The sequence below is a fragment of the Hibiscus syriacus genome, unplaced genomic scaffold (assembly GCF_006381635.1).
Source record: "Hibiscus syriacus cultivar Baekdansim isolate YM2019G1 unplaced genomic scaffold, ASM638163v2 tig00110889_pilon, whole genome shotgun sequence".
NCBI lineage: Eukaryota > Viridiplantae > Streptophyta > Magnoliopsida > Malvales > Malvaceae > Hibiscus > Hibiscus syriacus.
The window spans coordinates 970,880-985,656 of NW_024062899.1; the positions used below are offsets into that span (position 1 = coordinate 970,880).

General features: G+C 34.2%; 1 protein-coding gene across 3 annotated transcripts; it reads left to right on the forward strand.

Annotated features, from left to right (window-relative positions):
* Positions 1 to 1,299: 1,299 nt before the first annotated feature.
* Positions 1,300 to 7,889, forward strand: LOC120144433 (WD repeat-containing protein 26 homolog). 3 transcript variants are annotated; one of them, XM_039158485.1, is made up of 5 exons: positions 1,300 to 1,486; positions 3,325 to 4,216; positions 5,387 to 5,488; positions 6,781 to 7,407; positions 7,514 to 7,889. In XM_039158485.1, the coding sequence occupies exons 2-5, from the start codon at positions 3,419 to 3,421 to the stop codon at positions 7,727 to 7,729; spliced, it is 1,743 nt and encodes a 580-aa protein (XP_039014416.1). In that variant the 5' UTR covers positions 1,300 to 1,486; positions 3,325 to 3,418; the 3' UTR covers positions 7,730 to 7,889. The 3 variants fall into 3 exon arrangements, with proteins under 3 accessions (XP_039014416.1, XP_039014418.1, XP_039014417.1); XM_039158487.1 differs by lacking the exon at positions 1,300 to 1,486 and adding an exon at positions 2,218 to 2,307; XM_039158486.1 differs by lacking the exon at positions 1,300 to 1,486 and having other exon boundaries at positions 3,184 to 4,216.
* Positions 7,890 to 14,777: the final 6,888 nt, after the last annotated feature.

Genomic DNA, 14,777 nt, shown 5'->3' on the forward strand with positions numbered 1-14,777 from the left:
ACCCGTGACCTATAGAAACAATAACGATTCATTTAACTATTGAAGTAAGATGGTTCGTGCTGTTTCTTTCTTTTTCTTATTATTTCATGATCTAATCACTCACTCATCATTATATGTAACAAGATATTAGTTTTGGTATAGGATTGTCGTTGATGTAGTGATGATATATATTATTTGAATAGAAGTGGATAACATGACAAGGACACAATATTTGCTATTAAATCTTATATACTACACTCTGGTAAGAGGTTATCAAGGTTATATGTAGACGAGAGTGTATAACTTTATGGCGTGACAATAATTTGATCATATTTCAATTAAATGAATTAATGACTATTAATATTTTTGTAAATAAAGACAGGTACATCAATGTTATTTTATAAGTATTGATTCGAGCTCCATTACTTAATTAAAGATCTAATTATACTATTTAAGCCAAGTTTAAGGGATACAACTTTGATATGACGTGCTTCGTTGAATGCACGACTATGTTACAAAATACCATGATAAAGAGAGCATGAAGCATAATTTCAGTATGCATGTTTTGTTTTGTTGGTATTTTTTAGCTAATAAAAGAGATGATTTGCATGGGAACTCGTGAAAGCACTGAGTGGCGTCGGATACGAGTTCATGGCATGTATGTAGAATTTTGGTGTGTGGTATTGGAAAACAATATTAAATAATATTTATAGGAATCCAATATTCTTTGATCAAGGGGGACTGACTTGGATTTAATGGACTTTGGGGACGCCTATGTATAAAGTACATAGGGTTTTTTTTATGGGACAATAACTTGAATTGTAGCTGAAGGTGCTAGAGTGTGAATTATAATTTAATCTTTACGGTAATTATATTAGTTGTGTTAATTATTATTTTTTATTAAACGTTTAATTACAAATGAATTAATCTTAATGATTAAAATGATGATTCTTATCCCTTAAAGTTTTATGTTCAATATAATGTCTGTAGAAATGTATACGTGTTCAACGTCAGAAGATTAAAATCTCTCAAACATATACTTCCATATAATCATCCCTGATTATTCAAAAAATTATTATTATTACTTAATTATTTTTAATTTATTATTAATAATAAAATAGCTGTCCACCGAGAATAATGTCCAAAGATTCACACTTGACAGCAATTTCCAATTAATCTCAGTTCGGATCAGGGTGCACTATTCTAGTTACCAATGTAAGCCTTTCTCCACCCAAATTATAATGAATTAATCCCTCAATTTACATCACTCTTATTATAATCCCCTTTGTGAGTTGATTTACTCCACGCAAAGGAAGAAAAAGAAAAAAAAATTCAAAGTCTCTTGTTTTCTTGTTCCACACACTTTGCAAACTTACCAAAAAACTTTCCTTTTTCCTTCCCTTTACACTTTCACATCTGATTTTAATCCTCGTACCCCTTTTTTTCTTTGCCTCTTCATTCCCTCGGTTACTCAATCAAGTTTCTGCCGACGGTATAAGAAAAAAGGGTAATCTTTTTTTTGTTTGTATATTTTATTGTTTCTTTTATCTTGGTCTTCTGCATTTCTTCACCTATATCCAATCACTTTTTTTTCTTAATTATTGGATTCTCGCCTGGTTTTTCTTGATCTGAATCGGCTGTTTGGTTCATAATCTCTTTTCTGGGTATTCCTTAGTTTCCCTTTTATGGCCGATTTACCCTGATTAACTTGCTATCTGATTTATTTGTCAGTTGCTTTGTCTTTTCGTACTGTATCTGAAGCTACTGGATTTAGCTTCTTGGTATTGTAGAGACTCTACATTATTGCCTTTATTTCAGATGTGGGTTTTCCATCAATCCTGCTTGAACCCCTTTTTCTTTCTATTTTGAAACTAAACTCCTTGTATTTGTTCATTTCTACATGTTGGTAAATGCCTGTCCGTCTTATATTTTTGAAATGGTCATCATATTTATAACGCAACGATAATTCGTTTCCTTTGATTGTCCAAGTAATGATTGAAGTTCCCAAGTCCAACTTTGATGCAATTTGCAGACATGGCAATTCAACAGCTTCGTGAACTAAAAATAGCTAAGATTGCGCTTCAAAATGCATTTCTTTAAAGAACATATGCATAGATATATTATAGCGTAGTAGCTTAAATATTGAAAACATTTTATCATGAAGATTCCAAGAAATTATCAATACCACTGAGTTTAAAATCGGATTGTGTTAAGTATATCGTGTCTAATAGCAGTACAGTTGCTTTAAACGTTTCAAGTCATTGCTCTATAATTTGTCCGATTCAGAAGCATTGTCCTTCTGAAAGCATTACGGAAAATAATATTATGGTAAGAATAATCTCTGGATGGCATTGAAAATGTATGCCCCCCTGTGTTCTCCTATAGGATGCAAAACCAATTGACGCTAAAATCCTATATATATATATATATATATATATATATATATTTGTTATTTATAGGATCTTTTGTTATATCAAATCAACCAAATGTTCACGTTGCTTTCGGTATTGGGAACAAAGTCCTTGAGGATAAATTCTTATTCCTAGCAAGAGTTGTATCTAGTTTTTCTGTCTTATTTATAGGATATTGAGTCATATTAAGCTAAAAATTCATTGTCTTTAAAGGTCCAGTATAATTTATCTTTAAAAGTTGAAGTTCCCTGAATTTGATTCTTTGACTGATGTCAAGTTTGGGATGCCTTCCATTTACCTTGGATAGAGTGAAGACAGTTTGTGGCCTATTGTTTTGGGTAGATAACTATATCTGCTATTTATGAGCATGTGAAGTTCTTAAAAACAGTTATCCTATGGACAGATGAACTTTTTAGAACTGACCCTTGTTGTAAATTACATCATGATTTCTTTACTTGAACCCAGCCAAGGGATTGTATTGTTGTTGTTTCTTAGGAAGTAAACCAACAATGATGTGACCATCTACAAGTGAGCATGTTTCTATAGATTGACTCTGTTATTGGATTACTTTTTAACATTGATTGGGATATTTTAACCATATAATAATTTTTGTCTGAAATTTCAAGTTTGAGATGTCCTGAAGGTGAAAATGATTTGGTCTATTCTTTTTGACAGACAACTTGTATCTGCTATTTATGAGTATGTGAAGTTCTTTAGAATAGATATACTATGGAGTTTTTGAAGCTAACCGTTGTCTTGGATATCATGTTGCTCCCTTTACTTCCTAACCCTTCTTATAATTGCATATGTTTTTTATGACTTAATCATGTTATTTTTTCGCCAGTGATAATGGTGAGATTTTGGTCTGTGAGTTGTTCTCTCTCTTATGCTCAAATTTAGAAACCTACAACTTCGTTTTGACTATTTTATGCAGGGATTTATTTCTCATCATTCATCAGGCTTTCCTTTTTATACCTGTTGCTATTCTCTTACCACTTCAATAATATATGGGCTGAGGTGCACATTTCATGGGAGGTGTAGAGGACGATGAACCAACCTCAAAGCGCATGAAACTATCCTTTGAAGAATTGAGAGGTCTTTCAAACAGTTCAACTCTTAAAGAGTCTATAGTTGGGTCTCCTAGAGACTTGATGGCTCGTCCCCTGCATTCTGAAGGGGGTGAAGAAGTTCTTGGCTCAAAAGGAATTATAAAGAAAGTAGAATTTGTCCGAATAATTGCAAAAGCATTGTACTCACTTGGTTATATAAAGAGCGCTGCTCATCTAGAGGAAGAATCGGGGATAGCGTTGCATTCTTCTGTCGTTAATGTGTTTATGCAGCAAATTCTCGAGGGAGATTGGGATGAAAGTGTCATCACATTGCGCAATATTGGGTTAACAAATGAAATGACCATAAAATCAGCCTGTTTTCTGATATTGGAACAGAAGTTCTTTGAGTTTTTGGATGAAGAAAAAGTCATGGATGCTCTGAAGACACTGAGAGCCGAGATATCACCTCTTTGTATCAATCACAGTAGAGTTCACAAGCTTTCTTTATTCCTTGTATCACCCTCTCGCTGTTTTTCTGTTCAGTCTCCAAAACAAGCTACTTTGAGACCAAGATCCCGGAGTAAGTTATTGGAAGAATTACAGAAGCTGCTTCCTCCAACTGTTATGATTCCAGAAAGAAGGTTGGAGCATTTAGTTGAACAGGCCCTTGTTTTGCAAAGAGATGCTTGCATGTTTCATAATTCATTGGATAAGGAAATGTCACTATATACTGATCATCAGTGTGCAAGAGATCAAATTCCTTCTTCTGCATTGCAGGTTAGATTTTATTCTGTTAATCAGATTTTTGTAGTTTGCAATCTGTTTCTTCGCTTTCATGCAGTTCAAAATATCTATATTTGACTCCACGAATAGGATGAATTATGTAGAGTAGTAGTCAAGTGAAACAAATCAATGGGGGGTTTTCCGAGCTCTGTTTTAAATTTGGTTGAATCCTTTGGTGGTGGCTGGTAATCAATGGCCAGGGTTTACCATACTGACTTTTAAGGGTAAACTATACTTACGGTCACTAAAATTTAATAGGTATTCATTTTGGATATTAACGTTTTAAAAATTACACTACAATCATTATGATTATCAATAAATTACAAAACTGTCACTCTTCCATTAACCCAAATAAATTGATGATGTGGCATATTAACAAAAAAAATAATATCTAATTTACTCCTTAAACTATAATTATAAGTAAAATTTTAATTGAACGATTGAGTGATTTCAGTAGTAAAAAAATGTTATTCTCTCTAAGAAATTCAAGTTTGAGTAGTTGTGTTTGCACTACAAAGTATTAGTGTGTTGTCAAAGTATTATTTTGATTTATAGCATATAATACAAACGGTGCGCCTCGCATACGAAAGGTGCGTGCCTGCGCCTTTCGTCTAGGCTCCAGGGTGCCTCAGTGCACCTTGTGGCCTTAAAAACTAAAATCGTGCCTTAAGATGGCAAACTTCTTAGGAGTTTTTTTACATTTTCTGTTGCTGCAAGATTTCGTGTCTTAGTAATGTGGAAATTAGAAGTCTATTTTAGATTGTGCTTTATCAGTATGACAGTATGTATGTATATTTATTGCTACACATAAGCACAGGTAATTTGAATCACGTGCCAGTGATAATATTTTCTTGATTCAATCATGATAGAATTGATATTAGGCGGTATTTGATTATGAATTAGGTTTTATATTCTAGTGTTTATACCTTTTTAGTGGACTTGCCTAGTCCAGAAAAAATACTGTATAATTTGTTTACGTATTCCTCCATGTGGTTTGTTTATTTTCTATTTGTCTATTCCTGATTCTTGATTTATTTTCTATTTCTCTATTCCTGATTCTTGATTTATTTTCTATTTGTCTATTCCTTCTCTGAAATTTATCAACTTATGACTTGCATTTTTTATTTTCTTAAATTATTTTTGATTTTTTTTCATTTGCAACAGATACTACAGGCTCACGCAAATGAAATATGGTCCTTGCAATTTTCTCAAAATGGGAAATACTTGGCTTCATCATCAAATGATTGCTCAGCAATCATTTGGGAGGTATTGCTATTCGCTTGGAACATAGATGTAACATATATTCTGATTTTGCTTAGTATATATTGATTTACATTTTCAACTCTGTTTTCTGTACAGACTACTCCATTAGGGACACGAGGTCTGTATTTTATTGTGTATTTTCAATAAAGTCTAGGGAATATCTATCTTTTTTTTTATGCTTATGTCCAATTTTTAATCTCTGGCATCTTCCTTTGGTACCTTCTGGTTCATTTGTATCTTACAGTGTACCTTTGCTGCCAACATGATAAAATAAGGAAGGAAAGAAATGATAAAAAGAGAAATGGCTCTTGTTGATTAAACCTAGAATATGCTTGATTTTTATTTCTTCTACAAAATAGAAATGTTGGAATACGATAAATAGGTACTCCCTGTGGTGATTTTGGCTTGGAATTATGGAGTTGATCACAATGATGCTTTTAGAATGAAATTAGATAACTGAGGCTTAAAGTATGTTGTTTCATTCAACCACTATTTCATTGGATCTTTCATATAGTTTTAGCTATCATTCGTATGGAATGAAAAATTATGATATATATATATAATTAGATGATTACATAAAGGGAGAACTTGTTTTAGAGCAACTTCTGTTATTGAACCTTTCTCCTGTACATTTCCACATAGTCTGGTCACAATGATTTGATTTTCTACTCTTTATCTTTTTTATGGATTTCATGAGCTTTTTTTTTGAGCTGTGGAAAACATTATTATTTGTTTGTTTTTAATTATTACCCCTTTTGAGGTTTTAGTGTATTCAAATTTCTTTTCTCTTGGAAAAATATTACATGGTAGTCTAGTCGAAAAGCTTTTCTACTTCCATCTTTTTCATGGACTTCCTGAGCTTGCCTTTTTTAGCAGTGAAAAAGCATAATTGTTTATTTATTTTCTTGAAATAGTAAGTCCTCTTGAGGTTTTATTTATCCAAATTTAAGCAACTTATGGGAACATCTACATCTAGCTTCATTATCTCTGTAATGATGACTTTTAATTTTCATCCTTATCACTTTATCATTTAAATCCATCTTAATTTGTTTTCTTGTTTTGGCAAGTTTTTTGTACTCTCTTACCTTTTTCTCTTTTCCAAAATTTTCTACATTTATGCAAGGGTGCTGGTGAAATTTAGACTAATCTATTGGCTGGAATCTAAATTTTTAAGCATGCATGGTTTGTATTAATGTGTGAGCATTCTTAGATCACTGTGAAACAATCATGTTTTCACTTCTCAGAAGCCTAGCAATCAGCCAATTTTCTCATTCTAATATTTTTACTTATTTTAGGTTGATGCGAATGGAATATCTTTCAAACATAAACTCTCTGGTCACCTGAAACCTATCTCTTCTGTTTCATGGGGTCCAGATGACCACCAGCTTCTCACTTGTGGTGTAGAGGAGGTTGTAAGGCGGTGGGACGTCTTTTCTGGTGAGTGCCTCCACGTTTATGAAAAAGCTGGTCTTGGCTTGGTTTCATGTGGATGGTCTCCAGATGGCAAATCGATATTTTCTGGTGTTAATGATAAGAGTATTAGCATGTGGGAATTGGATGGGAAAGAGGTAGAATGCTGGAAAGGGCAACGCACTCTAAAAATCTCTGATTTGGAAATAACAAGTGATGGAAAGCAGATTATAAGTATATGTAAAGAAACAGCAATTTCATTACTTGACAGGGAAGCAAAAGTGGAGAGATTTATTGAAGAGGATCAAACGATAACTTCGTTCTCGTTATCAGGAGACAATAGATTCTTACTGGTAAATCTTTTGAACCAAGAAATTCATCTATGGGACATAGAAGGTGATCTGAAGCTTGTCTCTAAATATAAAGGCCACAAACGAACCCGTTTCATAATTAGGTCTTGTTTTGGTGGGCTCAAGCAAGCTTTCATTGCCAGCGGTAGTGAGGACTCACTGGTAAGGACATTAAATTTACATTTTCTTGTAAATATACATTTTTAAGGAATATGATTTATTTCTACAGTTCTAGGGAAATTTAATTTGCTTTCTATTGTATGTTTAGGTGTATATTTGGCATAGGGGCACAGGAGAGCTTGTAGAAGCATTACCGGGTCATTCTGGAGCTGTTAATTGTGTCAGCTGGAATCCAGCAAACCCTCACATGTTGGCATCAGCTAGCGATGATCGCACGATTCGGATATGGGGCTTGAATAATCTAAGTGCCAAGCGGAAAGACACCCGTAGTAATTGCATCCATCATTGCAATGGAAGTAGCTGAGATTGAATGTTTGGTCTCCAATCATTCATGGCTGATGTAACTGGTTTCATGTAAATACTTGACCTTGTTGAATGCTGACATTCGTATCAAAAAAGATTGTCAACAGTGCTGCAACTTTCTGATATTAAATTTGGTACATCTCTTTTTAGCATTTAATTAATTTGATGTATTTTTAACAATACAAGTATGCACAACCATCTAGAACCGTTTTTCATATTGTGATTAGAAGATGAATCAGAGCCTGCTGAAGGCTGCATATATATATATATAGAAGTTTTCACATTGATTTTTATATATACATTGCTTGGTTCCATAAATTACATACCCTGAGGAAATAAAACTGAGCAAGTTTGGTTTGAAAATTCTCTGCCTCTATCTCGTACCCAAGAGTCAAAGAGTTAATAAGCTGTATTTTTCCAAGTAGATGTGAAGTGCATGTGGAAATGAAGCTCAAAAGTGTGTAGGCCTAATGTTCCCACAAGTGGGCAACAACCCTACATGAGAATGGCTCACGCATAGGACCGCCGGTTGCCATGTAAGAGGAATGTATGTACAAATACCACTAGTAATGCTCATGTGACCACACATACTTCTAGCATGCAACGTAATGCTCACGGCAGTACTCGAAACCATAAGTAGCGCGTCGCATTTCAACCGTTACGATAATGCCACGACAATATTAGATTCTAGATCGTGACATCCGTTATTCATCCGAAACGAATTCCGCCAGTGCAATTTAGAACAATACCAGTACTACTTTTGCCGGTTATAAATAGGAAGAGCATGGCGTTTCTTCTCAACACACAACAATCTCTCTTAATTCTTCCCTTGAAAAGCAGTGTCTTCTACAATGGTGCTAGTCAATAGCAAGAAAGCTGCAGCAGGCCTTCTCGAGCTGCTCATCGCCGACGACCTAGTCGCAACTCGTCTATTTATTTACATGGAAAATGATGGGGATGACGACGACGATGACGACGATGGAGTCGATGTAGCACCCGCTGCTTAGCAGGCTGATGACATCGTGGAAGGGTAGAGGAGTTTGTCAATAATCTCGGAGTATAACTAGAGAGCTGAAGAACATCCAATATTATATATGTGTATTTGTATACAGTGATCAGCTTATATGTAGCTGAATGAATAAACTGATGGATAATTAAATCGCGTGAAGCTTACTCTTGTATGACTATAGCTTGTCACTTCAAACTACTACGTAAGTGACTTTCACGCCAATACATTTACCTACATTTCAGTATGAATTAATTAATACGAGCTTGCTGATCCCTCTCTCTGACTCTCAGTCTCATTCACACATCATTTTCTTTTTAATATAAAGAAATCCATAGGTTAGGGTTAGAGCAAGGCTTTAAACCTATGGTCACTTCTACAGTTTAATTAATTATGTTATGTGGTTCCCATAAACACATTATTTTTATGTTTTGCCATATCGTCACTTTGATGCAAGGCTTAGGGTTTTGCAATTCTCACACCTATGGTTAAGCTTTAGTCATCAGTTGGATATGTCAACCAGCATAATAAGTTTAATATCACGTTTTATATACAATTTCAAGATTTAAACCTTGATATTATATAAAAAAATCTAATGTTTTATCCTCTTTGATTAATTGGTTATTGGTTCAACGAATCACCACTTTAATATTTTTGTTCTTGGTTAAAGTGTCGGCAACAGCATTTTGTTCTTGTTTGAGCAGTTGGATATGGATCTCCCAATCATCTTGAAGTTGATTTAAATTCATTCTTACAAGTGCATGACCTTTGTAACCGGGTAAAAATGGTCAGTATTGGTACTAAGGGTGGGTACCGAATACTATAAGGTCGGTATCGATACTAAAATGGTTAGTATCGATACCATCGTACTGAATTGGACAAGAAGCCTAATTTTTTGTTAAGAGCTTGGGAAGAGGTTTACAACCATCAGAATTACTTTGTTAGACTTGAAAGTGAAACCCCTAAATGTTGTGTGATAAGCATAAGAACGTTATAAAAAAAGACTTATGCATTTGTTTGATACTCGGAAAACGACGAGAACATCCGAACTACTTTAATGTATGACAATCATCTATTAAACACATATGAGATATCTGGATATACTCCCATCAGTGCTAAGGCACTTTATTATCAATGCAAATGCACTTTCGTATCAGTACTGAGTCACTTTAGTACTAGTGCTAAGACACTTTCGTTAATCGATGACAATTTCAATATATATATATATATCGTATTTGTTAGCATTTATATATTCTATATATACATTTATATTTGATATTTTGTTATGTCTCATGCTTGATGCATTTTGTTGCCTCATAATCATACTTGTTAACATGCACAATTAACGAATGCATGTAGTATAGTATAATTATCTATGTGACATTGAGTTCGTTGCTCAGCTTTCGAAATTTATTTTCATTTGCAAGTTAGTAGGTGTCAGTTGAGAGCTTATCGTCAAATTGTGAATTCTAAATTCCGTCGAGTTGCAGAGTACGTCTCGATTATTTTTTAGGGCTTGTATTTTCATTAACCTTTATGTATAATTGAGTCGTAACTCTTTCTATCAAATTTGATGTTATTTTGAAATGTTATTTGGGATCTCCCCACTTGTAAACCAATAACACTTATGTTTTAAATTATAGATGGTTTATTTTAATGGTTAGTAACGACTTTCAAAAAAAATAGTTATCCGTTTTGGTGGTTCTATGTAATATCCAAATCTTTTGGATTTTGGGTCGGATCGAATAACGTTATCCGTCGTCGGCCACCTCCATCTCCTCACCCCCCCCCCCTTTCATCAAACTTTCCACAAGTTCTCCTCCATCATCTACGACCCTTTGATGTATCTCCGCATTGGGTCCATAAACTGTATTGTGGCTTCTTCCTCAAAGCTCGTCGAAGAGCTTCTTAAAAATCACAAGCTCACCTTCTCCGCCCACAAGCACAACACTACTATCGACCACCTTACTTACAACTCCTCCTTTGTAGGAGCTGCCCGTTAATCTGGCAGCCATGATTCAATGCTTTGACTGGAATGTGACAGACAAATTTGGAATTTTAGGGTTTTTAATCCCAAATTTGTAAGTCCCACGTGTATTACAGCATAGTCTTACGTGGCTTTTCTTTTTCTTTTTTAATTGTTAATTCAGATTTTCATTAATGAATTATACATCAACGATTAATAGACTAAAACTGCAAAGACTAATAACGTAAAAAATTAATCTTTTTTTAACCGATAACTAAAATCTGTAAGACAAAAAACAATAAAGGGGCTAATAGTATAATTTATCCAAACAAAAATGTGAAACAAAGTTGACTTGACAACCTAAATAAATTTAAGGGTAAAATATAAATAATCCCCAAAATTTTAAAATATTTACATTTTGCTCATCTAAAATTTGAAACTTATAATACAGTCATAAAACTTTTAATTTATTTTTATTTTGGTCCCGTCGTTATCTGATCCTATTAGTTTTTCTTGTTGTGACAACTTAACACGTTAACTTTCTGACGTGGCAGCAACAGTTTTTCTTCTTCTTCCTTCTTTTTCTTCTTCTTCATTGTTCCTTCCTTCTTCTCACAAATATACATACTGATATGATTCAAACACTCCACGTTTGTCCACTCTCCAGTCTTTACATCTGCTTGAGCTGACCCCGATCATCCATTGATCCTTCAACCAAGCATCGATTCCTTCACTTGGAGCTGCCATAAGGAAACGAGATTTAGCTATTCTTATGCTCTCCGCTTTCGCCATATTCTTCTCTCTTCAGCACGAGGGAGATTTCTCTTTTAGAGAAGCGTGGTATCATTTATTCGACGAATATCCAATCAAATACGAAGCTGAACGTCTCCCCCCCCACCTCTTGGCGGATGCACTAAACCCATAGGGTCAAGTGAATCCTATTATTTTTGAAAAGTGGTTAAATTTAACGTAATGTGTTAAGTAAAAAAGAAAAATATTATAATTTTTATATACCATTATTTTTAAGAAAATAAAATTAAAATTTTGAATCACATTTTAAATTTCTCAAACCGCCCCTGGTCACCACTCTGAATGGTGATGGAAAGAAAGAAATCCTTTTCGCTACTCACGATGCCAAAATTAAGGAACCAAAAAGAAAAATAAACAGTGTTGGTATTACAGTTACAAAAGTGGTCCTCAACAACCTCACCTTCAGACTAACTCCATTAGGAGAGGATCGCCTTCCGCCATTAAGCTTTATGAACTCCTCTTCACTCGGCATCTTCCACGTATGAACTGCCGATGTTTGTGCCGAATAATGTGTCCAAGAAGAATTAGTTGAAGGTAGATCTTACTTATACACCATTGTACTCAGCACCGAATCGAAATTCCGAGAGGAGAATCCATCGACAAAAAGAACATCGGTACAGCTACCTTTTGATGGATATTTAAATGGCCGACCAGGTTAACGAGATCAACAAAGTCCGCAACAAAATGCCGAGGAAAGTAGAATATCTCACAACTGAAAATTATGAGGCTTTGCTCATTCTTCACAACTTCTTTATAGTTTACTTGGAGGTGAACCGGCATTGTACGAACAACTTTGTTGACCATGTCCGCTTGCTTTGAATACCAATCCAAATTTTCTTTGGTCGACGCCGTTGTCCAAGACATGGATACCTAAATCCCATCAAATGGAAAAAGAAAAATGATAACAGCGACTTAGTAGTTACTCATGATCAACAATTTCCTTTTCTCAGGAACATAATGCATAAAATTTTATACCAATTAAAACTGTTTCCTTCATATAAATTGTAAATCTATTTAGCAGAACAATTTATAATCATTTATAAATGGTTAAAAGAAACATATAAAAGCCGAGGTCTGAGGGTAAAAATTACCAATAAAAGCTAGTTTGAACACGTCCAAAGTGGGCAGGAAAAAAAAAGGCCACTGGTGTTATAGTCTGGACAACCTCAGAAACAGGTTCTGGTTGTTGTTACTTCTGGTTGGTATGTTATGTGTTTCGACCATAATCTCAAAAGGTTATGGGAGAATAATTTGCAGGAGGATTTTCCACATAAAGCACACCATAGAGAGATAGCAATATCGACAAGTAATTACACGTTGAAGCAGGGGGATTCGGGTTTAGCCATTGTTGGTGGGAGGATGGAAATGCACCCCTATTTATATCTAGATCCTTTTGAAGAAATTGGGATGGCAGAACGAAGTGCTGAGCAGCATAGAAGAAGTGCGAATGAAAAGGAGGCTTCTGAAAATTCTGGAACTGTGAATTTACGCCATTTTGCTTTTATTCATTCGATCTTGGGTGCTTGGAAACATGGATCGCAGGTTTCGGTTGTGAGAAGAAGGAAGGAAGAAGGAAGAAAGGAGGAAGAAGAAGAAACTGTTACTGGCACGTAAAGTTAACGGGGTTAAGCGTTAAGTCAACAAAAATTATCGGGAGAAAAAGACAAGGATCAAAATAAAAATAAATCTAAAGTTTAAAAATTGTATTACAAGTTTCAAAAGTTTAATGATCAAAATATAAATATCCTTAAGTTCGGAGACTATTTTTATATTTTACTCTAAATTTAATATATCCAAGCCCAAACCTTCATCGGAAAACTAAAAATGTCATTTTTGAATTGTTGTTAGTTTGATCATTTTGTATTTTTTATTATTATTTTTGTATGACGTAGTATTTTTATTATTATTTAATATAAAAATAATTTAAAATATAAAATAAAAACAAAAGGTGGTTGTCCATTGTTCGTCAGTGTTGAAAGTCATAGCCGACCGCCGTCGACCACTGTAGATGGTGTCCATTTGATCTTAAATTTCATGAGTTGGTTCACCTCGACCCCTGAATCTGAATATGATTATTGTTTCACCGAAAATGTCTCAAAACTCATGAATCATAATTGAAATATTTTGACTTTCTCACTTTGATCTCCAATTCGTGGACTTGAGAGCAAATTTTGACGAAATGGAGATCGGGTTCAGAATCAGGGTGTTGAGGCAAAGCTACTCGCAAAATTTGAGACCGAACGAGCACCATCTACGATGGTAAACTTCGGTACCTTCTAGCACCGACGAATAGTAGACGACCATCTTCTGTTTATTTATATTTTAAATTATTTTTATATTAACAAAATTAAAAATATCATATCATACGAAAATAATAATAAATAATTCATAAGGATCAAAACAAAATAATTCGAAAGTTTAGTGAGTAAATAAAAATTGAAAGTACATTGTATATAATAGAGAGAGATTAAAGTTCAGTGAGAAATAGTATATTTACCCTTTCCATAAATATATAGCTCAATTAAGAGTCCTAAATTATTAATAGTTATTGGGTAAACCGCACTATAGTCCCTTGTATTTCTTATCTATTCGATTTTAATCATTTGTTTAAAAAAAGTTTAATTTTACTTTATGTTATCGATTCGTCTAATTTTCATCATTCAATCATTAATCCGATAACACAAGTCTAACTTAGCGTTTAGAAAATAAAACAAAAGCTACCTAAGTCACCAGCTGCCACACAAACAGTTGTCACCAGGGCCGTCCTCAACTTCCCCTTGTTGGACTTACATAGCGGCACTCCATCATGACCGTCAGAAGGTTCAGAAGAAAAAGCAGCAACTTATGTCCTTTAATTCACCATCAAACTTTGAAATAGTACAAATAATTCTAAATATGGAGGAAGCAAAGCAGCAGGATAATAAGAGTAGTCATTGAAAGTGGTTTTGTTAAAAGAATCGAAAGGGATAACTTGAGTATTGCTGCTATGGATACACATGTTAAATAACCGTCAAACATCATTCCCAAGCCCACGTGTATTACAGTCGGTCACTTATGTGGTTTTTTTTTTGCTTTTTTTAAAATCTCATGGTAGACTTCTTTTGTCGGGGTGACTTAAATGGTCAAGGGACCAAAATATTAAATCGATAATATAAGGGGTCAGAAGTAAACTTATTTTGAACCAGCGACCAAAATCGAACAGAATAAAAATATAAGGGACTATCAATGTAGGTTACCCATAGTTATTTAAAGGTATTTTTGGTATAT

Bases quoted from the DNA above. Each gene is read 5' to 3' on its own strand.
- LOC120144433 (XM_039158485.1), top strand. From the start codon at position 3,419: ATGGGAGGTGTAGAGGACGATGAACCAACCTCAAAGCGCATGAAACTA. The intron at 4,217-5,386 runs GTTAGATTTTAT...CATTTGCAACAG, and splicing joins TTCCTTCTTCTGCATTGCAG to ATACTACAGGCTCACGCAAA. The intron at 7,408-7,513 runs GTAAGGACATTA...TTGTATGTTTAG, and splicing joins GCGGTAGTGAGGACTCACTG to GTGTATATTTGGCATAGGGG.